Below are 27666 nucleotides of genomic sequence, written 5' to 3'. Positions count from 1 at the left end.
AAGCCTAGCCACAGGAGCAAATGTTTCATCGAAGTCAATGCCTTCCACTTGAGTATATCCTTGAGCAACGAGACGAGTTTTGTTTCTGACAACTTGACCATGCTCATCTTGCTTGTTGCGATATATCCATTTGGTGCCTATTATGTTGTGCTTCCGTGGATCAGGACGCTTAACTAGTTCCCATACATTATTCAGCTCAAACTGTTGAAGCTCTTCTTGCATAGCTTGAATCCATTCAGGTTCCATGAAGGCTTCTTCAACTTTCTTGGGTTCTGATATTGAGACGAATGCGAAGTGCCCACAGAAATTTGCTTGCTGAGTTGCCCTTGAACGAGTGAGTGGACCAGGTGCATTGATGCTATCAATTATTCTTTCAATCTGCACTTCATTGGCAACGCGAGGATGTACAGGGCGAAGACTTTACTCTTGCTGTTCATTGTCGTTGTTGGAAGGAATGTCTTCAGGCTGAGCATTGTCTTCATGTTGATCAGGTGCTGAAATGATAAGTTCTTCTTCAGGATGAGCTTCAGAAGGTATAATCTCTCCAGTTCCCATTAGCTTGATTGATTCACTGGATGGAACTTCATCTAGCACACTTGGCAGCTGCTCTCTTTGTGATCCGTTGGTCTCATCGAACCGCACATCCACTGTTTCAACCACTTTGTAATGAAAGAGATTGAAAACTCTGTAGGAGTGCGAATCCTTTCCATATCCAAGCATAAAACCCTCATGTGCTTTTGGTGCAAATTTTGAGGTGTGATGTGGGTCCTTGATCCAGCACCTTGCGCCAAAAACTCTGAAGTAACTAACATTTGGCTTTTTGCCAGTAAGGAGCTCATAAGATGTCTTGTTCAGAAGCTTGTGAAGATAAACACGATTGATTGTATGGCATACAGTGTCAATGGCTTCAGTCCAGAATTTTCTTGGAGTCTTGTATTCATCTAGCATCGTTCTGGCCATCTCAATGAGTGTTCTATTCTTGCGTTCGACGACGCCATTCTGCTGTGGCGTGTACGGAGCTGAGAATTCATGTGTGATGCCCAAGGTATCAAGATATGTATCAAGGCCAGTGTTCTTGAATTCAGTGCCATTGTCACTTCTGATGTGCTTTATCTTGGCGCCAAAATTGTTCATAGCTCGATTGGCGAAGCGTTTGAAGACATCCTGCACTTCAGTCTTGTAAAGGATTATGTGCACCCAAGTATATCTAGAGTAATCATCAACAATGACAAAGCCATAGAGGCAAGCAGTAGTAGTAAAAGTTGAGTAGTGAGTGGGACCAAAAAGATCCATGTGAAGCAGTTCGAAGGGTCGAGTAGTGGTCATGATTGTCTTTGAGGGATGTTTTACCCTCGTCATCTTCCCTGCTTCACAGGCACCGCATAAGTGATCTTTCTTGAACTTGACGCCCTCGATGCCTATGATATGTTTCTTCTTCACAAGGGTGTGGAGGTTCCTCATGCCAGCATGCCCAAGCCTCCGATGCCAAAGCCAGCATTCTGAAGCTTTTGCAAGAAGACATACTGCAAGTTGTGGCCCTGCTGAGAAATCTACCACGTACATATCATCTTTTCGATACCCTTCAAACACTAGAGACTTGTCAGATTCCATTAGTACAAGGCAACGATATTTTCCAAACATTACGATCATGTTCAAATCACAAAGCATTGAAACAGACATTAAGTTGAAACCAAGGGATTCAACAAGCATGACTTTATCCATGTGTTGATTCTTTGAGATTGCAACTCTACCTAGACCCAATACCTTACTTTTACCAGTGTCAGCAAATGTGATGTGGCTCTTGTCGGATGGACGTAAGGTTGAGTCCATAAGAAGGCTTCTTTTGCCAGTCATGTGATTTGTACACCCACTGTCAATAATCCATTCCGAAGACTTTGAAGACGCTGGTGTCGTACCCTACAGTGCAGTTAGGGGGATAGGCTTCACGAAGAGAATTGTGAAGAAAAAACATTTGACGAACCAGTGGGTTATGAAAACTTAGATCCAGATTAGGACTAATAGGGAGAGTAGCATGCGATTCAGGAACGAAGTACATAATGATGCCATTCGGGCATTTTATCTTGCGCCCTACAAGATTTTTAAGGTCCCCAGCAATAGCGTCAGAAGATTTTGTTTTTCTGCTGGAGACCTTTCCCTGCAAAAGAGAGTTAAGCTTTCTTAACCACCCACATCTTCAAGGGTGGCTTAGAAGCAATAAGTCTAAGTGCAGCATCTGAGAATTTTGGTTTTGGAGCCCTAGCAAACAGTCTAGCAGGCGACAATAGTACTCATAAGAATAGGCAGAATAATTTTTGGTCATATGAACATGACGGTTTGATGAACCGCTCTCATATTCATATGCCTGAGTATGGTATCCCTGCAAAACATTTGCGTTAGTGTGACTCAGGTGAGTCCTCTGTCTGCATGAAGCCTTTGGACTGAGGTTTGTCTTCTTCATGTGAGGTGTCATGAAGACATTCACAGGAAGATTTTCCAGACACTTTTTCGGAACCCAGATCTTCTTCATAGGCGGTCCATTCCTGCAGTTAGTGCTAATGTACCTGGCAAACACTACACCATTCTGATTTTTAAACAGTACATAGTTTGCATCACAGGATTCGTCAATGATAATGGGGTTAGCACAGGTGAAGCCAGATAAATCGGATGGATCTGCTGAAGGTTCCTTTGCAGCAACCCACTTGGTTTTGGGGTACTGCTCAGGTTTCCAGTAAGAGCCATCTGCATTTATTTTCCTTATGAACCCAACACCCTCTTTCCTAGGGTTTCGGTTCAGAATCTGCTTATTGAGGACATCACATAATGTCTGATGTCCTTTAAGACTTTTGTACATCCCTGTTTCAAGCAATGTCTTCAACCTAGCATTCTCATCAGCAATAGCAGTGGTATCCTCAGCAGAGGGGTTGGTTACCACATCAACAGTTGAAGATATTGCAACAGCAGTAGCAGTGGAACATTCAGCAATAGAAGTAGCATTATCACGCTCAATGCATTTAAGACATGGTGGTTCAAATCCTTCCTGAGTGGAACTGATCTGTTCGGCGCGAAGTGACTCGTTTTCCTTTTGAAGATCTTCATGAGCCGTTCTCAATTTCTCAAGTTCTTGCTTCCTTTGAAGATAATCATAGGAAAGCTTTTCATGAGTTGTTGAGAGAGTATCATGACGATCTTCAAGTTCCTGATACTTAACGTGCAGATTTTTTATGTCTTCAATTAAGGATTCAGATCGAGTCATTTCAGCACCCAATAGATCATCGCTTCTGTCTAACAGTTTTTGAATATGTTCCATGGCTTTCTGTTGTTCAGTTGCAATTTTAGCAAGTGTTTTGTAACTGGGTTTTGAATTACAATCAGAGTCATCGTCACTAGATGTTTGATAGTGAGTAGTGCGTTTGTTTACCTTGGCACCGCATGCCATGAAGCAGTAGGTAGGAGTGGAGTAGTCCTTGTCATTTGCATCGGTGTCGGTGATGAAATCATTGTCTTCAGTGTTGAAGATGGACTTGGCGACGTATGCTGTAGCCAGACTTGCAATGCCAGAATCAGAATCCTCCTCAGACTCCACCTCTGCCTCCTCAGAAGCGGACTCCTCCTCTGAATCCATTTCCTTGCCAACAAATGCACGTGCCTTGCCAGATGAGCTCTTCTTGTGTGATGAAGACTTTGAGGAAGACTTGGAAGAAGACTTTGTGTATTTCTTCTTCTTCTTGTCGTCAGAGTCATATTCCTTGCTCTTCTTCTTCTTTCTGTTCTCATTGTCCCACTGTGGACACTCAGAGATGAAGTGTCCAGTTTTCTTGCACTTGTGGCATGTTTTCTTCTTGTAGTCATGAGCAGAAGCTTCATCATTCCTTGAGCTTGATCGTGAAGACTCTCTGAAGCCTTTCTTCTTGGTGAATTTTTGGAACTTCTTCACTAGCATTGCAAGTTCCCTTCCAATGTCTTCAGGATCATCAGAACTGCTATCAGATTCTTCTTCAGATGAGGAAACAGCTTTTGCCTTCAAGGCACGAGTTTGCCCATAGTTTGGACCGTAGATATCTCTTTTCTCAGAAAGCAGAAACTCATGTGTGTTGAGCCTCTCAAGTATGTCAGATGGATCGAGTGTCTTGAAATCAGGACGTTCTTGAATCATCAGGGCTAGGATGTCAAACAAACTATCAAGTGATCTCAGCAGCGTCTTGACGACTTCGTGTTTGGTAATCTCAGTAGCGCCGAGGGCTTGAAGCTCATTTGTGATGTCAGTGAGTCGATCAAATGTGTGCTGGACATTCTCATTGTCATTTCGCTTGAAGCGTTTGAAGAGGTTGCGAAGGACACTGATTCTCTGATCTCTCTGGGTTGAGATGCCTTCATTGACCTTGGAGAGCCAGTCCCAGACCAGCTTGGATGTCTTCAAGGCACTCACACGGCCATACTGTCCTTTGGTCAGATGACCACAGATGATGTTCTTGGCAGTAGAGTCCAGTTGAACGAATTTCTTAACATCAGCAGCAGTGACACCTTCTCCAGCCTTGGGAACGCCGTTCTCGACGACATACCATAGGTCGACGTCAATGGCTTCAAGATGCATACGCATCTTATTCTTCCAGTAGGGATATTCAGTTCCATCAAAGACGGGGCACGTAGCGGAGACTTTAATTATCCCTGCAGTCGATATAGCTAAAACTCCAGGTGGTTAAACCGAATCACACAGAACAAGGGAGCACCTTGCTCTGATACCAATTGAAAGTGTGTTATATCGACTAGAGGGGGGGTGAATAGGCGATTTTTCTGAAAGTCTCAAAACGTGGAAGTTATGAAGACAAACAGCAGAGATATGCCTATTACCATGCAGCGGAAGTTAGATTACACTGACAAGCCATGGTCAAGTATTCAATAGAGTGAAAGTACAATGACAAGTAGCTGCAGTGTAATAAGGATCAGGTAGGAAGAAGTTATGAAGCCAAACAAATCATACAGTTACGTTGTGAAGACAAAGGATATAGCAGGCATGTAATGGCTTCACAATGAGTAACAGTAAGTAAAAGGAAGTGAAGATGAAACCAGTGACTCGTTGAAGACAATGATGTGTTGGACCAATTCCAGTTGTTGTGACAACTGTACGTCTGGTTGGAGCGGCTAGGTATTTAAACCTTAGGACACACAGTCCTGGACACCCAGTCCTGAACACGCAGCTCAGGACACCAAGTCCTCACCGTATTATCCTTGAGGTAAGGTCACATAGTCCTCGCCCAATCACTCAGGTAAGTCTTCAAGGTAGACTCCCAAACCTTCACAGACTTCGTTCACTGGCAATCCACAATGTCTCTTGGATGCTCAGAACGCGACGCCTAACCGTCTGGAGGATGCACAGTCCTCAAGTGTAATAAGTCTTCAGATCACTCAGACAAGAAGACTTAAGTGATGCCCAATTTACTCTGGCTCTGGGTGGTTAGGGCTTTCTCCTCGCTAGGAATTTTCTCTCAAAGGCTTCGAGGTGGGTTGCTCTCAAACAACAAAAGTCGTGCACTGAAATCTGAGCAGCCAACCGTTTATGGTTGTAGGGGGTGGGCTATTTATAGCCACTTGGCAACCCGACCTGATTTGTCTGAAATGACCCTGGGTCACTAAGGAACTGACACGTGTTCCAACGGTCAGATTTCAAACTCACGCGACAACTTTACTTGGGCTACAAGCAAAGCTGACTTGTCCGGCTCTAGACAAGATTCGCTCTCATTGTCTTCACTCGAAGACATAGGTTTTTTGGTTTAGGCATCACTTCAGTTATTCTGACTGGTTCTCTTGGACCCCACTTAACAGTACGGTGGTTCCTATGACTCAACACAAGAGAAAAAGAACTATGAAAGATCTAAGTCATCGAGCTCCATAGGCTTCATATCGTGTCTTCTTTTGTCATAGTCTTCAATGTGAATATCTTCATATACCACCTTTGACTTCAATGTCTTCATACAATTTTAGGGGTCATCTCTGGTAGTAAAACCGAATCAATGAGGGACTTCTACCTGTGTTATCCTGTAATTCTCACAAACACATTAGTCCCTCAACTAGGTTTGTCGTCAATACTCCAAAACCAACTAGGGGTGGCACTAGATGCACTTACAATATTAAACTTTTGTTTTGAATCATACAGATCTGAACATTCATGCCACAATAGAGAAATTACATGGATAAATATGTTAGGTAGCATTCCACATCAAAAATTCTGTTTTTATCATTTACCTACTCAAGGACGAGCAGGAATTAAGCTTGGGGATGCTTGATACGTCTTCAACGTATCTATAATTTTTGATTGTTCCATGCTATTATATTATCTATCTTGGATGTTTTATATGCATTTATATGCTATTTTATATGATTTTTGGGACTAACCTATTAACCTAGAGCCCAGTGTCAGTTTCTGTTTTTTCCTTGTTTTTGAGTTTCGCAAAAAATGACTATCAAACAGAGTCCAATTAACCTGAAAATTTAAGGAGATTATTTTTGGAAAATATAAAAAATACTAGAAAGAAAAGATGCCGAAGAAGAGTCTCGAGGCCACAACAAGAGTGGAGGGCGCCCCCCAGGGCGCCCCCCCCCGTCCTTGTCGTTGCCTCGTGGGCCCCCTTGACTTGTCCCCAATGCCAACACCTCCTATAAATCCAAAAACCTCCAGAAATAAACCTAGACCGGGAGTTTCGCTGCCACAAGCCTCTGGAGCCACCAAAAACCAATCGAGACCCTGTTCCTGCACCCTGCCGGAGGAGGGAATCATCACCGGTGGCCATCTTCACAATCCCGACGCTCTCCATGACGAGGAGGGAGTGGTTTACCCTCAGGACTGAGGGTATGTACCAGTAGCTATGTGTTTCATCTCTCTCTCTCTCTCTCGTGTTCTTGATTTGGCGCGATCTTGATGTACCGCGAGCTTTTCTACTATAGTTGAATCATATGGTGTTTCTTCCCCTCTACCTTCTTGTAATGGATTGAGTTTTCCCTTTGAAATTATCTTACCGGATTGAGTCTTTAAGGATTTGAGAACACTTGATGTATGTCTAGCATGTTCTTATCTGTGGTGACAATGGGATATTCACGCGATCTACTTGATGTATGTTTTGGTGATCAACTTTGCGGGTTCTGTGACTTCATGAACTTATGCATATGGGTTGGCACACGTTTTCGTCTTGACTCTTCGGTAGAAACTTTGGGGCACTCTTTGAAGTTCTTTGTGTTGGTTTGAATAGATGAATCTGAGATTGTGTGATGCATATCGTATAATCAAACCCGCGGATACTTGTGGTGACATTGGAGTATCTAGGTGAGATTAGGGTTTTGGTTGATGTGTATCTTAAGGTGTTATTTTAGTACGAACTCTAGGGCTGTTTGTGACACTTATAGGAATAGCCCAATAGATCGTTCAGAAAGAATAACTTTGAGGTGGTTTTGTACCCTACAATAATCTCTTCGTTTGTTCTCCGCTATTAGTGACTTTGGAGTGACTCTTTGTTGCACGTTGAGGGATTGTTATATGATTCAATTATTCTACCATTGTTTAGAGAACTTGCACTAGTGAAAGTATGAACCCTAGGCCTTGTTTCTAAGCATTGCAATACCGTTTTTGCTCACTTTTGTTACTAGTTACCTTGTTGGTTTTATATTTCAGATTACAAAAACCTATATCTACCATCCATAGTGCACTTGTATCACCATCTCTTCACCGAACTAGTGCGTCTATATAATTTACCATTGTATTGGGTGTGTTGGACACAAGAGACTCTTGGTTATTTGGTTGCAGGGTTGTTTGAGAGAGACCATCTTCATCCTACGCCTCCCACGGACTGATAAACCTTAGGTCATCCACTTGAGGGAAATCTGTTGTTGTCCTACAAAACTCTAGACTTGGAGGCCCAACAACATCTACAAGGATAAAGTTGCATAGTAGACATGAGATACACACCAGACTGCCTCTGGTGTCGGCCCCCTCGCGGCTAACATGGGAGGTCTCAGCCGCCGCCTAGCCCTCCCCCAACGCTCACCTTCCCCTCCGCCGCTGCTAGTGGTCGCGCGGGCAAAGCCTATGCGTGTGATGGTGGCGGTGGAGGGCCTCTCCTCCCTCCGCTGGATCCACATGTGGCGCGGGCGCCCAGATCAGCGGGGTGCGGCCCTCCCGACGACGCAGCGATTCCCAGTGGTGGCGGGCTTACGGCGGTGCACAGGCGCCTAGATCCTGGGGTGCGGGTCTTCTGGCAACATGGCGGCGGGATCGGGCGGCGATAGGCTTGGGCGATGGCGTGGGTCGCGCGGCGGCGGATCTCGTCGCTCCGGTCAACGTGGAGGAATCTGGATCTGGGGCGGCGGCCCTGGTAGGCATGGCGACGGCGCCCTCGGCTGGCGGTGCTCGCAGGTGGTGGATGGACAATGTCTTGACCATGTGGGCGGTGAGTTGTTGATGGATCTCCTCTCCGCTGCAGGCTCGCTCCCGCTGCACATGTGATACGTCTCCAACATATCTACTTTTCCTAACGTTTTTCTCTTGTTTTGGACTCTAATTTGCATGATTTGAATGAAACTAACCTCGGACTGACGTTGTTTTCAGTAGAACTATCATGATGTTGTTTTTGTGCAGAAATAAAAGTTCTCTGAATGGAACGAAACTTTGCGAGGAATTTTTATGTCAATAAAGATAATTTCTGGAGCCAAGATCCACCAGTGCGGAGCACCTGGGTGGGCATAAACCACCAGGGCGCGCCCCCTCCTGGCACACCCAGGTGGGTTGTCCCCACCTGGTGGCCCCGCAGACCTCAACCCTGATACTATAAAATCACATATTCTGAGAAAAAAATTAGGGAGAAAGAATTATCACAATCCATGAGATGGAGCCGCCGTCACCTCCTGTTCTTCATCGGGAGGCCAAATCCGGAATCCGTTTGGGGCTCCGGAGAGGGGGATCTTCGTTCTTCGTCATCACCAACCCTTCTCCATCGCCAATTCCATGATGCTCCCCACCGAGAGTGAGTAATTCCTTCGTAGGCTCGCTGGTCGGTGAGGAGTTGGATGAGATTCATCATGTAATCTAGTTAGTTTTGTTAGGGCTTGATCCCTAGTACCCACTATGTTCTGAGATTGATGTTGCCATGACTTTGCCATGCTTAATGCTTGTCACTTTGGGCCCGGATGCCATGATTTTAGATCTGAACCGTTTATGTTATCATCATTATATCCATGTTCTAGATCCGATCTTGCAAGTTATAGTCACCTACTACGTGTTATGATCCAGCAACCCCGGAGTGACAATAGTCGGGACCACTACCGATGATGACCGTAGTTTAAGGAGTTCATGTACTCACCGTGTGTTAATGCTTTATTCCGGTTCTCTATTAAAAGGAGGCCTTAATATCCCTTAGTTTCCAATTGGACCCCGCTGCCGTAGGAGGGTAGGACAAAAGATGTCATGCAAGTTCTTGCCATAAGCACGTATGACTATTTACGGAATACATGCCTACATTATATTTATGAACTAGAGTTAGTGCTGTATCGCCCTAGGTTATGACTGTCACATGATGAATGTCATCCAACAAATCACCGATCTAATGCCTACGAATTTATTTTATATTTTTCTTGCTAAGTTACTACTGATATCGTTACTATTGCACTGTTATCACTGTTATCGTTGTTGTTGCTATTGCCACTACTATCAAAACTATCATATTACTGTGCTACTGATCACTTTGCTGCAGATAATTAATCTCCAGGTGTGACTGAATTGACAACTCAGTTGCTAATACTTACAAATATTCTTTGGCTCCCCTTGTGTCGAATCTATAAATTTGGGTTGAATACTCTCCCCTCAAAAACTGTTGCGATCCCCTATACTTGTGGGTTATCAACATGGTGGCTTGCGATCCCGGTCGTCGGCCTCGGTGCGTTCGTGGGGGCTGGTAGAGGTGACATCAGACCAGAGGAAACTCTGGATGGATCGCTCATCCTGACGGTGGCAATGACCAAGGTCGCCGTTCTCCTCCTTGCATGCGCCGTCGAGATCCCTACCCTCCACCTCGCCCCATGCCCGGGTGAAGACCCAAAATCTCCTTAGATTGGGCGGCGGTAGCACTGCGTGTGTCGTGCCCTTCTTGGAGACATTGCCTAGGGCGTTTGGGTGCTTGGTTAGAGGAACTGCAAGTGGAGGGGATGCGACCAGTGGCAACAAGTGGTGTTCGCGAAGAAGGAGCGACGTGGTATCAGGCACGTCAACAATGGCGGGTCTCGGCGACATGGAGCGGTGGGGTCTTGATAGTGGGTGCGTGATGATGGACACACGCATGATGGTGGCATTGTCTGACGTCGTGGTGACGTCGATGACAGCTAGGCTTGGGAAGGTCAATGCGTCAGTACAACTCTAAAGATGGATCGGTGGAAGACGATGGCGGTGGTGATGGTGTCCTGGACTAGGGGGTACCAACCTAGTCAGTCTACAGTTCTCGGTCCGGGCCTTCATGCCCTGGCTCCCATACGGCAAGACTCTGAGAGCTTCATGCCTGGGTGTGTTTAAGACTGGCTCTACCGAAGACTTGGCGTGTACTCCAAGATGTTTCCTACCGTCTCCATGCGCCCCATGGATACCGACCATGTAACCCTAGATGCCCTACCTGGCGTGTATATAAGCTAGAGGGTTTAACCTATAGAGGAGATCCAATCACAATTACATTCACCTAGCCCTAGGGTTAGATCTCTCCTTACGATCTCGAGGTAGATCAAGCTTGCACTCGATACATCATCATTAATACAATCAAAAGCAGGACGTAGGGTATTACTTATTTGAGAGGGCCCGAACCTGTGTAAATATTACCCCCTTCGTCCCTGTTACCAATGATCCAAAATCCATAGCTCGGGACCCCATACCCTGAGGTTTGCCGGTTTTACCACCGACATTGGTGCTTCATTGAGAGTCCCGACGTGAGATCAACAAAGGATCGATGGGATCGTCGGTCAACGACTCGAACCCTTAGGGCACTGCTTATGTCCAGCTTTAGCAACAAGGAAGGAGTCTTTGTCCGGTGTAGACGTCGGGCGAAGCCCCAAACAAACATAAAGTTATCATGAATACTTCTTGATTTGGTGAACGCGCTTTGAGAACAGGACACCAGCCCATTCATGAACGGAGCTAGTCGAGTTGCCATGAATTTTGCAGAATTTTTGGGAAAGCATGGATGAGACCGATGGGGCGGAAATGTGATATGTCCTCAACACCCTCCTTCTTTGGTAGTAACACTATGTTAGTTGAGTTCAACCAATGCAGGTTTGTAGTATGGAGAGTTGAGAAGGAGTTCACTTATCACGAAATGGGATAAAAAGAATGCATTTAGAACTAAAATATGTCTATATACATTTATTTATTTTCACAATTATTCCCTCTCTCTCATAATATAAGAGCGTTTTTTTACATTTATGGGACGGAGGGAGTATTTTCGAACCAAGAAAGTACATTTTAGTGATGTGACGTGACACGATGTGATGGAGCAATTTTAGGTGTGTTGGAAATACCGAGCAGTTGGCCTGTCGAATCATGGCGTGCTAAGCTTCGACACTGTTAATCAAGCCGTTGGTGCTAGAAAGCAAACTTCAGTACATCGTCAGATTTTGCATCGTCCCTGAATCGGCCACGCATCTGTCGTTCGCAAAGTAGTTTCGTTTTCTCCTCTCCAGACTTCAGTCACCTGTCACCATCAGCGTGAGCGTGAGGGGAGTCCACCTATACCATATTCAAAGCCAACTAGAACACCTTGATCCTATCACCATTCTCCCGCTCATAATTGCTTAGGCAGAGCAGTGTTGCTATACACACGACACTGGGTAGCCGATTTGCGCATGATCGCACTGATCCGGCCGTGCATGTGTTGGACAAAGTGGAGGCCAGCGGTTAGATCACGCATAGTAGTTTCGTAGGCAGAGCAAGGGGAGCCAGGGCAAGAAGACGATGCGGCCATTCACGCGTCTCTGTCCCCTCCTCCTCCTGCTCCTCCTCGTCTCGCCTTCGTCCCCGCAGCCGCAGGAGCTCCAAGAAGAAGAGGGCGGCCTCCACGAGAGCTTCCTGCGTTGTGTGTCCCGCCTCTCGCCGGACACCGCCGACCCGTCCGAGCTCGTCCACGCGCCGGCGGACGCCTCCTACCCGCCCCTTCTCGCCTCCACCATCCAGAACCTCCGCTTCGCCTCGCCTCAGACGCCGAGGCCATCGCTGCTCCTCACGCCCAGGACCGTCGCCGAGGTGCAGGCGTCCGTGGCCTGCTGCAAGGCCCACGGCCTCACCGTCCGCGCCCGCAGCGGAGGCCACGACTACGAAGGCCTATCATATCGCGCGATCCGTCCCAGCGGCGGCCGCCCGTTCGCCGTCATCGACGTCGCCGCGCTCCGAACAGTGCGGGTCGATGCGGAACGCCGCGTGGCGCGCGCCCAGCCCGGGGCCACCCTTGGGGAGCTCTACTACGCGGTCGCGGAGGGGAGCGGTGGTGAGCTGGGGTTCCCCGCCGGGATCTGCCCCACGGTCTGCGTCGGTGGGCACCTCAGCGGCGGCGGATTCGGGCCGATGATGCGCAAATACGGCCTGGCCGCCGACAACGTCGTAGACGCCGAGGTGGTGGACGCGGGAGGGAAGCTCCTGAACCGGTCAGCCATGGGGGAGGACCTCTTCTGGGCGATCAGGGGCGGCGGAGGAGGAAGCTTCGGCATCGTCGTTTCTTGGACCGTGAGTCTGGTCCCCGTCCCGAGCGTCGTATCCGCCTTCACCGTCCGTCGGCTACTCCGGCATGGTGACGAGGACGAGGAAGCAATGCTCCGTCTCCTGACCAAATGGCAGCTCGTGGCACACGCCCTCCCGGACGATCTCTTCGTCAAGCTGGAAATGGAGCCCAAGGTCGATGACGGCGGCAAGAGACGGCCATTGGTGGTGTTCAAGTCATTCTTTCTTGGCAATTGCAGCGGGATGGTTACCCAAATGGGCATCCATTTGCCAGAACTAGACATTAAGCCAAGCGATTGCAGAGAGATGAACTGGATTCAGTCGATGCTCTACTTCTACGGCTACACCAATGGCCAACCGGCAGAAGTGTTTCTGGACAGAACACTCCAACCCAAAGAATACTACAAGATCAAGCTAGACTACCTGACATCGCCAATTCCGGCAACCGGTCTAAGCATGTTGTTCACCAAGATCGTCGAACACCAGGGCGGCTCGATCGATATCGACCCCCAGGGCGGCAGGATGAGCGAGATACCAGAATCCGACACGCCGTATGCGCACCGCAGAGGGTACCTCTACAACTTCCAGTACTATGTCAAGTGGGGAAGTGACAAGAACGTGTCATATGAGGAGAAGCATTTGGGTTGGGTCAGGGGGGTGCATGAGCTCATGACACCCTATGTGAGCAATAGGCCTAGAGCTGCATACATTAACTTCAGGGACCTGGACTTGGGGCAGAATGTGGAGGGCAATACAAGCTATGAGGAGGCCAAGGTGTGGGGGAGAATGTACTTCAGGGGAAACTTCAGGAGGTTGGCAATGGTGAAGGCAGAGGTTGATCCTGACCAGGTGTTCTGGAGTGAGCAGAGCATCCCTCCTCTGGTTGTGGCCAGGAGGAAGAGGAAGGGACAGAGGCATGGTGGATTGGTTTTAGAGATTTGACAGTTCAACCGCAGGTTTGTGTTCCTTCTAGCGTATGTTTCTCAAAAAATAAGAAACAAAATCCACTTGCCTCGTCTCTTGCAATGATGTGCCGAATTATGCTGTCGTTCTCTGTTTGCAGGATTAAAAGAAACTAGATGATATTCCGCACGGTGTTGCAGAATTGTTTTGTAATATACTCCCTCTGTCCCATAATATACGAGCTTTTTTTTTGACACTAGTGCAGTGTTAAAAATGTTTTTATATTATGGAACAGAGGGAATATTTCAATGATATTTGGTTGTATGCAACATGAATATTTGAAGTAATAATAGGAGAATCAAAGCTGAAAATACATATGATCATGGTGTTTGATTATTCTATAGTTGTAAATTATTTATTAAAGTATAAATAACAGAATAAAAATTGAAATTATCATGCATGTCATGTATGTTTGTATGTAAGGTCGACATTTTCTCCATACATGTTTCATATTGAGGTGAAATGTTTACATGTTAAGAAAAACGCACCCAGCCCATATGTGGGACTAGTAAACTTCCAAGAGACATAAATAAACAAATGCACTTTTACTCACATATGAGACCTAAAGCAAATAAACAAGTACGCTACTACTTTCATGTGAGACAAATACTTGCAGAATGCACAAATAACAAATGCAAAATGTGAATCCAATTCAAAATTATGCTCTTGTTTTCGGTTTCTCTTTTCAACCAACTCTTCCAATTCTATATCACAGAATAAGAAAGTGAACAAATTGTAACTCCAAAGCGACAGTAGTCCTTGCCGTTCTACCCGATCGGCGACCTTGTACGGTCAATCCACTAATGCCTATTCTAACATGTACCCAACATTCAGAATGTTATGTCTTGCAAAGAACCTACGGATGGCTTAAGATTCACCAATGCATGCAACTTGATCTTTAGTTATATTTTCACTATTTTTAATCATGAATCACATGCGAAGGCCGCAGGACACCAACGTATTTTGACGACTTGCTAAGGCAGTGACCCAACTCCTCATATTTTATAGTTTTGTAGCAACGCACGTGCATTGTGCTAGCACATATAAAATTTGAACTCCTGGGATTTTGGCTCATTCACACCCCCTCCCTCTCGAAAACAACACACTAACATATGAACAAATTAATGTAACAACTACCCTAAGCATTCTTTAATGAAAACTAGATGACCTGGTTGCGCCAATGGCGCAAGAAGCGAGTTAGAAGCGATGTTCGTAGTGAATAAGTAGGAAACATAAATGGAAAGATGACGCAATGTGGAATGTGGATTGTATTACAGATAGTAGAATGGCTTAAACCAGTTAACGTAAGATGCTAATTAAAACTAAGAATTATTGTATCGATAACCATTTTATATGCACAAAGATCATTTCATTATTGGACAAGGAGAAAACAAATATGTTCATGCCATATTGTTCGAAGCCACTCTCAATAAAATAGCGTCCATTATGACATGAACCGTTTTTAATAATCTGGAATCATAGATATCTAAACAAGCAACATCCATCTTCAGGACCTGCTGCATAAGAAATGGCCTCTCAGGAACCATATCCATTCAAGTAGGCTATAAAGGGAAAGAAAGATAAAGATAAACTATTAACAATATTGATAGCATGAAGCAAGACATATGGAAACTGAAGCAAATGTGTCACAGATTGCAGAAAAGTATTTCAACCATGAAGATGGGTACAAAAGCTAATATCGCGCTTATTGTTACACAACCGATTAAGTATAAATAAGTGAAGCATTCATTGGTGTACAATATTAGCATGCAGGCCTAGGACATGTTTCCTTCCTTAGTCCATCTGGAGCAGCCCGTATAGTTATTATCTCTGGCATATCTTGGTTTTCAGACCATCTGCAGATGCCCATATAGTTAAAAGGCCAAATGGCACAAAATACAAATTCAGTTGAGGAGATATTAGCAAATAAATGCTTAGCATTACAGGTAATACAATGACAATCAATTTTTTGCTACTGAAGTGCATGTCCTTTTCTCTTCTCAGACCAAGATGACACAATGAGGTATCATTTGTTTCCTAATTACACTGTAACCTGAAATCTGTGTGCATATGTGCATGGGCACATCCATTTATTCCTAATAGGAAAATATGCCAAAACAATATTAGCATGCAGGCCTAGGACATGTTTCCTTCCTTAGTCCATCTGGAGCAGCCCGTATAGTTATTATCTCTGGCATATCTTGGTTTTCAGACCATCTGCAGATGCCCATATAGTTAAAAGGCCAAATGGCACAAAATACAAATTCAGTTGAGGAGATATTAGCAAATAAATGCTTAGCATTACAGATAGTACAATGACAATCAATTTTTTGCTACTGAAGTGCATGTCCTTTTCTCTTCTCAGACCAAGATGACACAATGAGGTATCATTTGTTTCCTAATTACACTGTAACCTGAAATCTGTGTGCATATGTGCATGGGCACATCCATTTATTCCTAATAGGAAAATATGCCAAAACATCGGTCAGTTTCTCTTTTGAGCTGGAAATACCAATCACTTGGCTAATAGGCATGCAGACACCTCTAATCTAAATAATAGAGGAATTGAAAAATCAGTCACTATGATTTTATTAACTATATACATATACATTCCAGTCAAGCGCCTTTCTAGAAAGTGAAATGCTATACATCGGTTTAGAAGTGAATTTCACGGATAATTGTTCATGTCGCTTGAATCATAATTGAATCGATAATATGATTTTACATGTCACATTATTATGCTAACTGGGATTGTAGTAGAAAAGGCAGGATAACAGTACTATACTCCACTCTTTTTCCTGTTGGGAAGAACCACCTCTCCTATCCCATTCTCTGAATTCTCATACAGATAACCATCAATTTTCTCTTTGTTCTTTCCATTTTATTTCAGTAGCTACTTCAATTCATATGATTGGCTTTGTTTCATTGATGGACCCTAAGGTTAATGCATGAACTTGCTAAAATGTTCAGATTGACACGGTTACTACGTTTATTTCAATAGTGGTGCTTCTGCATTAACATACGTACCTAAGGTATGGATGACTGTTTACAAACCTGAGTCATAATACATGGGTGCTCCTATTGTCAGAAAACATGGATCGCTATAACTCTAAGTTGAACTCACCATTTTTTCCCAGGAACTTAAATGCAGAGAAAACACATAATTAAACTTTTAAGCAAAAAAAAGAATTTCTCATATCTATCTGAAACTCCTTGACCGTCAAGAAAGCGTGTGTATATTTTTCTCAAAAACGAACTAACCATTTGAATCAATGATCACAACCTGAATCATATATTAGCTTATAATACATGGGCGCTCCTATTGTCAGCAAACATGGACTGCTACAACTCTAAGTTGAACTCACCATTTTTTCAGGAACTTAACTGCAGGAAAAGACGCATAATTAAACTTTTAAGCAAAAAAAGAATTTATCAGATCTATTGATAATCAATAAACACCGCAAGAGCTGTTGGAAATATGCCCTAGAGGCAATAATAAATTGGTTATTATTATATTTCCTTGTTCATGATAATCGTTTATTATCCATGCTAGAATTGTATTGATAGGAAACTCAGATACATGTGTGGATACATAGACAACACCATGTCCCTAGTAAGCCTCTAGTTGACTAGCTCGTTAATCAATAGATGGTTACGGTTTCCTGATCATGGACATTGGATGTCGTTGATAACGGGATCACATCATTAGGAGAATGATGTGATGGACAAGACCCAATCCTAAGCCTAGCACAAAGATCGTGTAGTTCGTTCGCTAAAGCTTTTCTAATGTTAAGTATCATTTCCTTAGACCATGAGATTGTGCAACTCCCGGATACCGTAGGAATACTTTGGGTGTGCCAAACGTCACAACGTAACTGGGTGACTATAAAGGTGCTCTACGGGTATCTCCGAAAGTGTCTGTTGGGTTGGCACGAATCGAGACTGGGATTTGTCACTCTGTGTGACGGAGAGGTATCTCTGGGCCCACTCGGTAGGACATCATCATAATGTGCACAATGTGATCAAGGAGTTGATCACGGGATGATGTGTTATGGAACGAGTAAAGAGACTTGCCGGTAACGAGATTGAACAAGGTATCGGGATACCGACGATCGAATCTCGGGCAAGTATCGTACCGCTAGACAAAGGGAATTGTATACGGGATTGATTGAATCCTCGGCATCGTGGTTCATCCGATGAGATCATCGTGGAACATGTGGGAGCCAACATGGGTATCCAGATCCCGCTGTTGGTTATTGGCCGGAGAGTCATCTCGGTCATGTCTGCGTGTCTCCCGAACCCGTAGGGTCTACACACTTAAGGTTCGGTGACGCTAGGGTTATAGAGATATTAGTATGCGGTAACTCGAAAGTTGTTCGGAGTCCCGGATGAGATCCCGGACGTCACTAGGAGTTCCGAAATGGCCCGGAGGTAAAGAATTATATATAGGAAGTGCTATTTCGGCTATCGGGACAAGTTTCGGGGTCACCGGTATTGTACCGGGACCACCGGAAGGGTCCCGGGGGTCCACCGGGTGGGGCCACCTGCCCCGGGGGGGCACATGGGCTGTAGGGGGTGCGCCTTGGCCTGTATGGGCCAAGGGAACCAGCCCCAAGAGGCCCATGCGCCAAGAGATAAGGGAAAGAAAGAGTCCTAAAGGGGGAAGGCACCTCCGAGGTGCCTTGGGGAGGATGGACTCCTCCCTGGCCGCACCCTTCCTTGGAGGAAGGGCCAAGGCTGCGCCCCCCCTCTCCCTTGGCCCTATAAATAGTGGGGGGAAGGGAGGGCAGCCTAACTTAAGCCCTGGCGCCTCCCTCTCCCTCCCATGACACATCTCCCTCCTCCCGCGGCGCTTGGCGAAGCCCTGTTGGAATCCCGCTACTTCCACCACCACGCCATCGTGCTGCTGGATCTCCATCAACCTCTCCTTCCCGTTGCTGGATCAAGAAGGAGGAGACGTCGCTTCTCCGTACGTGTGTTGAACGCGGAGGTGCCGTCCGTTCGGCGCTAGGATCATCGGTGATTTGGATCACGACGAGTACGACTCCATCAACCCCGTTCTCTTGAACGCTTCCGCGCGCGATCTACAAGGGTATGTAGATCCACTCCTCCCTCGTTGCTAGATGACTCCATAGATTGATCTTGGTGATACGTAGAAAATTTTGAATTATTGCTACATTCCCCAACAAGAGCATCATGCATGAACATAAACGTGTCCAACTAAGAAGCCACATGTTAGAGGGCATCTTCACCCGAAGCAGATCAAACTAATTACCTCTAGATAGTTGGGTGAGGCAGAGGCGTTGGAGGAGAGGACTCACAGGGTGTGCTGATTGGCATGACGCAATTTAATGTGTATATGGCACAAAAACAATTATTAAGCAACATCAGTAAGAAAAGTGAGCATCTAAACAAATCTCAGTATTGCAAAATTATTGTAAGCAGATCCACATCATGTGCATGTCTATAGTCTCATACACAACCTACCCGCAGTCTATTGTTTGGGTCATCCTAGAGAAATCTAGGATTGTAGGAAACACAAAATAATGTACCTGTAGTTTGAAATCTTTGTCGAGTTTTGCAGATTTGGCCTGCCCGAGCCTTATAACTGAAGCAACACATAAAGGATGTTTATAATGAAACAATATTAGTTATAGGACTATAGGCAACACAAAGTAATCTACCTGTACTTTGAAATCTTCACTAAACTTTGCAGGTTTGATTTGCCCAAGCCTAATAACTGAATGAAGACATAGAGGTCATTGCTCCAGGGTCTTCTCAGATTCAATTTGAATAGAGAAGAAGTGAAAGTGCAACTATCCCTGGGTGGTTTTGGTAATTCCTGACAACATATAGCTCATTGAGCTAACATTATTCCAAGATTAATATTTCAGAAAAAGCTCAATGAATGGCATGGCATGGATGAGGAAAGTGGATCCCTCAAAATTCTAAGGACAAAAAGTTTGGCTCAAGCTTCAAGATCAAGACTCTACATTTTACATTTTAGTGATCCAAGATCACATTCAGTCTATAGAAAAAGCCAATACTATCAAGGAGGGATGAGGTGTTGCTTAATGGCTTGCTTGCTCAAAGTGCTTAGTGATATGCTCCAAAACCCTCAACTACCTTCCCACATCCACATATGACCTAAACCAAAAGTCAAACTCGGCCCCACCGATTCTATCTATCCGGCGCCACCGAGTTTCAAATGTCATAGCCACTGCCACAAACCCTAGCAATTCGGTTTCACCGATAGGGATCTCGGTCTCACCGAGATGGGATTGTAATCTCTCTGTTTCCCTTCGTAATGTTTCGGTCTTACCGAGATGAGCGATCGGTCCCACCGAGATTGCAATGTAAACTCTCTGTTTCCCTTTTGTAACATTCCGGTCTCACCGAGATGAGCGAATCGGTCCCACCGAGTTTACCTGACCAACTCTCTGGTTAGTTTATTACCAAAATCGGTCCCACCGAGTTTGTGTAATCGGTCACACCGAGATTACGTTATGCCCTAACCCTAACCATATCGGTCCTACCGAGTTGCATCTCAATCCCACCGAAAATCCTAACGGTCACTAGGTTTGCTAAATCGGTCCGACCGAGTTTAACCATTCGGTCCCACCGAGTTTGGCAAATTGTGTGTAACGGTTAGATTCTGTGTGGAGGCTATATATACCCCTCCACCCACTCTTCATTCGTGGAGAGAGCCATCAGAACATACCTAGACTTCCAATACACATTTTCTAAGAGAGAACCACCTACATTTGTGTTGAGGTCAAGATATTCCATTCCAACCATATGAATCTTGATCACTAGCCTTCCCCAAGTTGCTTTCCACTCAAATCTTCTTTCCATCAAATCCAAATCCTGTGAGAGAGAGTTGAGTGTTGGGGAGACTATCATTTGAAGCACAAGAGCAAGGAGTTCATCATCAACACACCATTTGTTACTTCTTGGAGAGTGGTGTCTCCTAGATTGGCTAGGTGTCACTTGGAAGCCTCCGACTAGATTGTGGAGTTGAACCAAGGAGTTTGTAAGGGCAAGGAGATCGCCTACTTCGTGAAGATCTACCGCTAGTGAGGCAAGTCCTTCATGGGCGACGGCCATGATGGAATAGACAAGGTTGCTTCTTCGTGGACCCTTCGTGGGTGGAGCCCTCCGTGGACTCACGCAACCGTTACCCTCCGTCGGTTGAAGTCTCCATCAACGTGGATGTACGATAGCACCACCTATCGGAACCACGACAAAAACGTCCGTGTCTCCAATTGCGTTTGAATCCTCCAAACCATTCCCTTTACATTCTTGCAAGTTGCATGCTTTACTTTCCGCTGCTCATATACTCTTTTTGCATGCTTGCTTGAATTGTGTGGAGATTGCTTGACTTGTGCTAAGATAGCTAAAATCTGCCAAGAACTAAAATTGGGAAAAGGCTAGATTTTTATTTGGTCAAGTAGTCTAATCACCCCCCCTCTAGACATACTTTCGATCCTACAAGAAGCTTAACTGATGAATTCATAGAAATAATCTTATTTTCAGAGGTACCAGAAAGCACAAAGAAATCTGGACGTTGCCAACCAACACCATCTTCAATGAAGACATAGAGGTCAGATGAAATCATGCAAAGGGATCCAATCAAACGATCATTAAAGGATCAACCAAATGTGAGCACCTCTCCGTCAGGAAAATAGGGCCAAAAGAAATATGGACGTTGCCGATCAACACCATCTTCAATCGCATGAGTTAAAACTGCAGTTGTAGTTATAGCCACTGAAAACAGTAGGGGCAGGCCAAGTCAGGCCTGGCCGCACTCTCGTCGCCGACCATGTCTAGCTTGTCCATCCCCGCCCAATCTACGAACGCAAGAACCGGCAAATTAATCAATCAGCCACGAAACCCGGCGCAGAGCGATTCGATCCAATCGATGGATCCTGGGAGGGAGGGAGGGTACCGGCGTGGCCGAGCTCCGAGTCCATTTAGATATATAGGTAGGGCAGCCTCTCACGTGCGCCGCTCGTCCCTCCTCAGCCTCTGGCCCTCTCATCCGCTTCTCGGCTTGTCCCGGTGGATGAGAGGAGACAGGGAGGGTGAGGAGGGGAGGCCGGAGCTTCTCTCGGTGGCGGCCGCTTCCATCCCACGCAAGTGCCGGCTCTTGCGGCCGAGAGGGCACGTTGGTGCCGGTGCTTGCAGTTAAGAGGGGCGAACAGATGGGAGGAGGGGGATGAGAAGAGACGAGGGAGAGAGAGATGGGCTGGCGAGAGAGATATTTGTGCGCTCGCTCGCTTCACGCGCGGGACGCAAAGGGCCACACGACCGGGCCCAGGCGACATCGACATAAGCTAGGGAGGGAGTGATGTGAAAATGCAAAGGGTGGACGCGTGGATGGCCTGAGAATGCCTACCACCCTTTCATCATTTATATGTTCAATAAAAGCATCACGAATTGGATTCTCTTTTGTCTTTGTTGCAGGATTTCTAGCCGTCACTGAATGCCTGCTTCCTCAAAGAAGGCCAGTAGTTATCCTCCAAGCTCGCCTGTGACCTGACTATGATTGAAGTTGGCAATGACACCTATGATAGGACCATTTGGACCTCAAGGTTCCTAACCGTTTCAAAATATTTGCATGGCTTCTATTCAGGGACCACCTCAACTCCAAGGCAAACCTCCTTCACAAGCACATCTCCCCGGACGCCATCTGCTCGAGATGTGATCACGAATGCGAAAAGGTCATGCATATCTTAATACTATGCCTTCTTGCCAACATAATTTGGCAGCGAATTGGTATCCTACCCCCAACTCCACCACCACCTCTAGGATTGCATGATGCCAACCGGTCTTGATCATCATATATAGCTAACAACCCTACTCACCATCCATTGGAAGATATGGGCATGCAAGAATGAAATGACCTTTCAAAATGAAGATCGCCATAGCCCGGTAGTACTTCGACCAATCATTGAAGACCTCACACTGTGAATGCACGGTGGAACGATGGAATGAGGCATGTAGTAAAATATTCATGTGGGGGAGCTACCCCACTCCCCGAGTATGAGTTCTCCCTAGACCAGGATTTACTAAGTTTCTGGGCGGAGGACTTGGCCGGCCTCGAGGCCCCTTTCGGGAGGAGGAGGTGATGTGATAGTTGCCGTGTGGGAAGGCGTCAGACCATATGGTTTCATGGCGGAGTTCCTCAAGCCTCACTTGAGGGAGGGGGGGTGTGAAGGCTGACATAATGAATGACCATGGCTTCCAAGGCCTTAACTAGACGCTCCTCACCCTCCTCCCAAAGAAACTAGATGTTGCCTCCAAGATTGACTACCGCCTCATTAGGCACATCCACATCTTTGTCAAACCAGCGGCCAAATCCCTTGCTACAAAGGGAGGCATCGTGATTGGGATCTCTTGTGCAGTTGAACCAATGCACATTCATCAAAAAGCATTGCATCCATGACTACTTCATGATGGTGCAACATATCAGGTAGTTACATTCACATGCTCGAGGAGCCACATGTGATGCTTAAGAGAAACATCGTGCATGTCCTTACTTTGTGATATACTCCTTCCGTTTCTAAATATTTGTATTTCTAGGGATTTCAACAAATGACTACATACAAAACAAAATGAGTGAATCTACACTCTAAAATATGTCTATATACATTCGTATGTAGTAGTCCATTTGAAATCTCTAAAAAGAAAAATATTTAGAAATGGAGGGAGTAGCACCAAAAGCAATGTATGACAAGCTGACGACCACCATCAAGGACAACCTCATGATCTCCACGACGCAAGACAAACATTTCGACCACGCTCCTTTTTTTTAGGGATTTTCGACCACGCTCCTCCTCCCGCGTATCCAAGCCCATCTGCCAGCAGCGTATTGGGCCCATTTCGTAGTCCCTTTTTTCCCAACCATTTCGTAGTACCTTAGGAATGTCGTTACCTCACAGCCCTTTTAGAGGCGATGGAGCTCGTCCATCACTCGGCTCGGGCAAGTCGACGCGTCAAAACTAATAAAAAAGCGTGCGCGGATCCAGCCATGCAAAAGCAAGCGTGATCACAGCCATCTCCACCAATCGCACGTTAGTGCACGCGCAAAACTCGCCCCCAAATTCACAGCGATAGAATTTGGATCGAGGATCCTACACACGAAGAAAACAATCCCCTCCCCGATCGCGATCCAGGCGACTCACAGGAGAAAATGGGGTTCTTCTCGGGGATCATGCTTGGATTCATCCTCGGCGTCGCCCTCATCGCCGGCTGGGCGCGCGCCATGGCTCGCCGCGCCCACAAACGCAGCGCCAAGGCAAGTGCGCCTGCCCGGATGCTCTACATTGATCACTGCATTCATGCGATGTTTGGTTTGCGTTGCGCCATTGTCGATGATCATTTTCGCATCGACTCGTAGATATATGTTCAGGTAGGAGCCTGAGTTGATCCGCTACAAGGATTCAGGCTCACAGACGTTTTCTCAGGCTCATCGTTGATTATTTGCGTTCTGAAAGCGGTTTCTGCGCCTGACGCCCCGACTTTGGGAATGAAATTTGGCTCAAGCCTGAGTTTCTGACGGCAATGCGCCGGAGTAGATTGGTCCTGGGAACTCCTTTCAGTTCAAGTTCTGTTTTTACACTGTTTTTGAAATGAAGCTGCAAGTGGAAGTTTTGTTTCGTGATAATTACTGTAGTTTGAGACAAACAAAATTCGTTTTGAAACAGGCTGCCGATGTCAATGTGCTAGGATCTCTCAACCGTGAGGATCTGAAGAAAATATGCGGAGAAAATCTCCCTCAATGGATTTCATTCCCGGAGTATGACCAGGTGAAATGCTACTTACTGTTGTGTTACTATGGCTCTTTCCACATTCCCGATTAATCATAATATGTAAAATATGCACAAGAACAAGCTATGCCACTCTAGTCTTTTACTAGACGTGAGCGCATTCGAGTTCAGACCAGATAAGTCATCAAATTCCTAATTTTAAGAAATTCAAAACATTAGGACAAAATTACCCCAGTATCATTGCAAATAGGTGTAAGCTGAGGAAAAAAAATCTGATATGAGGATGACATTTTCCAACTCAGTTATCCTTGTGGTGGTACCAAGTACCAATGATTTCCTTGCATAATGAGTATGCTCACCTGTTATTTTGCTTGCTTTCGTACTTTAACGTTTCGGTTCCGTTCTTCAGGTTAAATGGCTCAACAGACAATTGAGCAAGCTTTGGCCTTTTGTTGAAGAGGTACACATAATTAACCTCCTGTGTTCTTCCAGTTTTTCTCGGCAGGAGGGCCCTCCCATTCGTTTAGACAAAAAAAAGGGTTTATCTATAGAGTTAACGAGTTTTTGAAGTATGAGCCCATGAACTACTTATTGCTCTGTTGTTGTTGACATCTGCTCTAATGTACAGTTGTTTTTGGTTACAGGCAGCAACCATGGTCATCAGGGACTCCGTGGAGCCTATACTCGACGTTTATCGACCGGTGGGGATATCCGCACTCAAGTTCAGCAGACTCTCACTAGGCACCGTGCCACCTAAAATTGAAGGTTGCCAGGACAACGTGGCATTAATTCTACAGTATTAAGTGGTAGATAATCTTGTTCTAAAGGTTTCTGATGAGTGATGATATTGTCCAGGCATTCGGGTCCAGAGCTTTCAGAAAGGGCAAATCACGATGGATATCGACTTCAAGTGGGGTGGGGATCCGAATATCGTCCTTGCAGTTGAAACTCTAGTCGCTTCACTCCCGATTCAGGTCTGCAAATGTGCCGGCGGCCTGACAAAACGGGCCTACCTTAAATTTTCAGCAGTTTTTTCATGACAATTTAAACCTTGTGAAATTTGACCTTGCAAGTTATGTTCGTGTGATATATATTTGCAAGTAGCACGGCTACACAAGCATTTCAATCGAACTACAAATGGTAGTAAATCAATTCCCATATATATGCTTACTGCTTGTATATACAGTTCAAGAACCTTCAGGTGTTCACCATCATCCGCGTGGTCTTCCAATTGTCTGACGAGATACCATGCATCTCTGCTGTTGTCATTGCTCTTCTGGCAGAGGTACGTACGTACGCTTCTTGCAACCACTCTAAATTTTCTCCCGGTATGAATCCTTGAGCATCACTGGTTCTCTGTATGTGGCCGCGGTAAATGGTTTCTTCTGCATCGCCTTCAGCCAAAACCGAGGATCGACTACATACTGAAGGCGGTCGGGGGAAGCCTGACGGCGATGCCCGGACTTTCAGACATGATCGACGTATGTCCCGAGTTTGCTTCCTCCCCTTCTTGCTGCTTGTATTATCTCTGTGTCGACGGATGATTATTTTTTGGTTACTCCTTTTTTCTGCAGGACACCGTGGCGTCATTGATCACTGACATGCTCCAATGGCCGCATAGAATCGTCGTTCCACTGGGCGTTGACGTCGACATAAGGTTCTGTTGACAGAGCTCGGTCAGGAGTTGAAATTAGGGTGTCTGTCTGTCTGACGGACTGACAACGACATGTTTCCGTGCAGTGATCTGGAGCTGAAGCCGCACGGGAAGGTGACGGTGACGGTGGTGCGCGGGGAGTCGCTCAAGAACAAGGAGTTCATCGGCAAGTCGGACCCCTACGTGGTGCTCTTCATCCGCCCCATGTTCAAGGAGAGGACCCGGGTCATCGACGACAACCTCAACCCGGAGTGGAACGAGACGTTCGAGCTCATCGCCGAGGACAAGGAGACGCAGCACATCATCCTCGAGGTGTTCGACGAGGACAGCCTGAAGCAAGACAAGAGGCTGGGCATCGTCAAGCTGCCCCTCAGCGACCTGGAGGTGGAGACCGTGCAGGAGATCAACCTGCAGCTGCTGTCGTCGCTGGACACCACCAAGGTCAAGGACAAGAAGGACCGGGGCGTGCTCACCGTCAGGGTAAGCCCATGCATGCCTTCTCCTCGACCTGTGCTACGTTTCATAGCGACCGAGGACTCGATGGAGCTGTGTATTCGCAGGTGCTCTACCACCTCTACACCAAGGAGGAGGCGCTGCGGGCGCTGGAGCTGGAGAAGAGGACGGTGGAGGAGCGGCTGAAGACGAGGGAGGCGACGGGGCCCGCCGTCAGCGGGTCCGCGGACGCAGCCAGAGGCGTGGCCGCTCCGTCCACGGTCACCACCAACGTGGCCGGCACGGGCGTCGCGGTGGGCGCTGCCGTGACCGGTTCGGGCGTCCACAAGGACGGGTCGGGCGTTCACAAGGACGGGCCGGGGGTTCACATGGTGGGCACGGGGATCGACGCGGTCGGCAAAAGCATCACCAAGGCCGGCAAGTTCGTCGGCCGGACCGTCACAGGGCCCTTCAGCAGCCAGAGGCGCAGCGCCGCGAGCGTGCCGACGATCGACGAGTGACTGATGCAAACTGTGAGATTAGCTTTACCGTTCCCGTCTCCTGCTACTCTTTAGTTACTTAGTACTACTACCGGTAGTGGTTATCCGTCTCCATTTTTTCACCATCATTTTTTTAATCAGAAACATAGTACTACAGTACATGTTTGTATTTGTGTTTGATTTGATTTCGACACTGTTTGCATCTGCCGTATTTGAGTATCTTCGATTGATATCTGCATCTGGTATGAAATGGAATCAAATCTGGTGTAGTCTAGGGCGTGTTTGGTTGTCTGTATATGGCCTAGCCTAGTCCGCGTGAGAAGAAAGTGATCCGTTTGATTGACCGCGTTACTATGCGACCCGCATGACACGAACCTTAAAGCATACTTGGGCCTGGCTTGCTATAAACGTTCAGATCGGCAGTTTCTAGCGAGCCAGACTGAGATGAGTGCATATGATAGACCACTTGCACAAGGAGAGATGGGAGGGATAGGGGCTTGTATGCAGCATGTGCCTGCTTATCTTCTCCTACCTCTAGTAACCTTCTCTCTAATTTTGTTCTTCCTAGCCTCTTCCAATCTACACAACGGTGTTTCGATTCGAGGTAAGCTCTAC

The 27666-nt window shown here is 46.2% G+C and overlaps 2 protein-coding genes across 2 annotated transcripts; both read left to right on the top strand.

Moving 5' to 3' along the window:
• The first annotated feature begins 11824 nt into the window (after positions 1 to 11824).
• Positions 11825 to 14006, top strand: LOC119285134 (berberine bridge enzyme-like 28). The gene has a single exon (XM_037564353.1). It carries the CDS (start codon positions 11972 to 11974, stop codon positions 13670 to 13672), a length of 1701 nt encoding a protein of 566 aa, XP_037420250.1. The 5' UTR covers positions 11825 to 11971; the 3' UTR covers positions 13673 to 14006.
• A 9713-nt stretch (positions 14007 to 23719) lies between these two features.
• Positions 23720 to 27248, top strand: LOC119288714 (synaptotagmin-5-like). Its single transcript, XM_037568273.1, has 10 exons — positions 23720 to 23993; positions 24403 to 24504; positions 24875 to 24925; positions 25110 to 25230; positions 25321 to 25439; positions 25652 to 25750; positions 25866 to 25946; positions 26040 to 26122; positions 26206 to 26599; positions 26680 to 27248. The coding sequence occupies exons 1-10, from the start codon at positions 23889 to 23891 to the stop codon at positions 27070 to 27072; spliced, it is 1548 nt and encodes a 515-aa protein (XP_037424170.1). The 5' UTR covers positions 23720 to 23888; the 3' UTR covers positions 27073 to 27248.
• The last annotated feature ends 418 nt before the right edge of the window (positions 27249 to 27666 follow it).

The sequence above is a fragment of the Triticum dicoccoides genome, chromosome 4A, assembly GCF_002162155.2.
Source record: "Triticum dicoccoides isolate Atlit2015 ecotype Zavitan chromosome 4A, WEW_v2.0, whole genome shotgun sequence".
Taxonomy (NCBI): domain Eukaryota; kingdom Viridiplantae; phylum Streptophyta; class Magnoliopsida; order Poales; family Poaceae; genus Triticum; species Triticum dicoccoides.
This window is presented reverse-complemented; position numbering and strand designations above follow the sequence as displayed.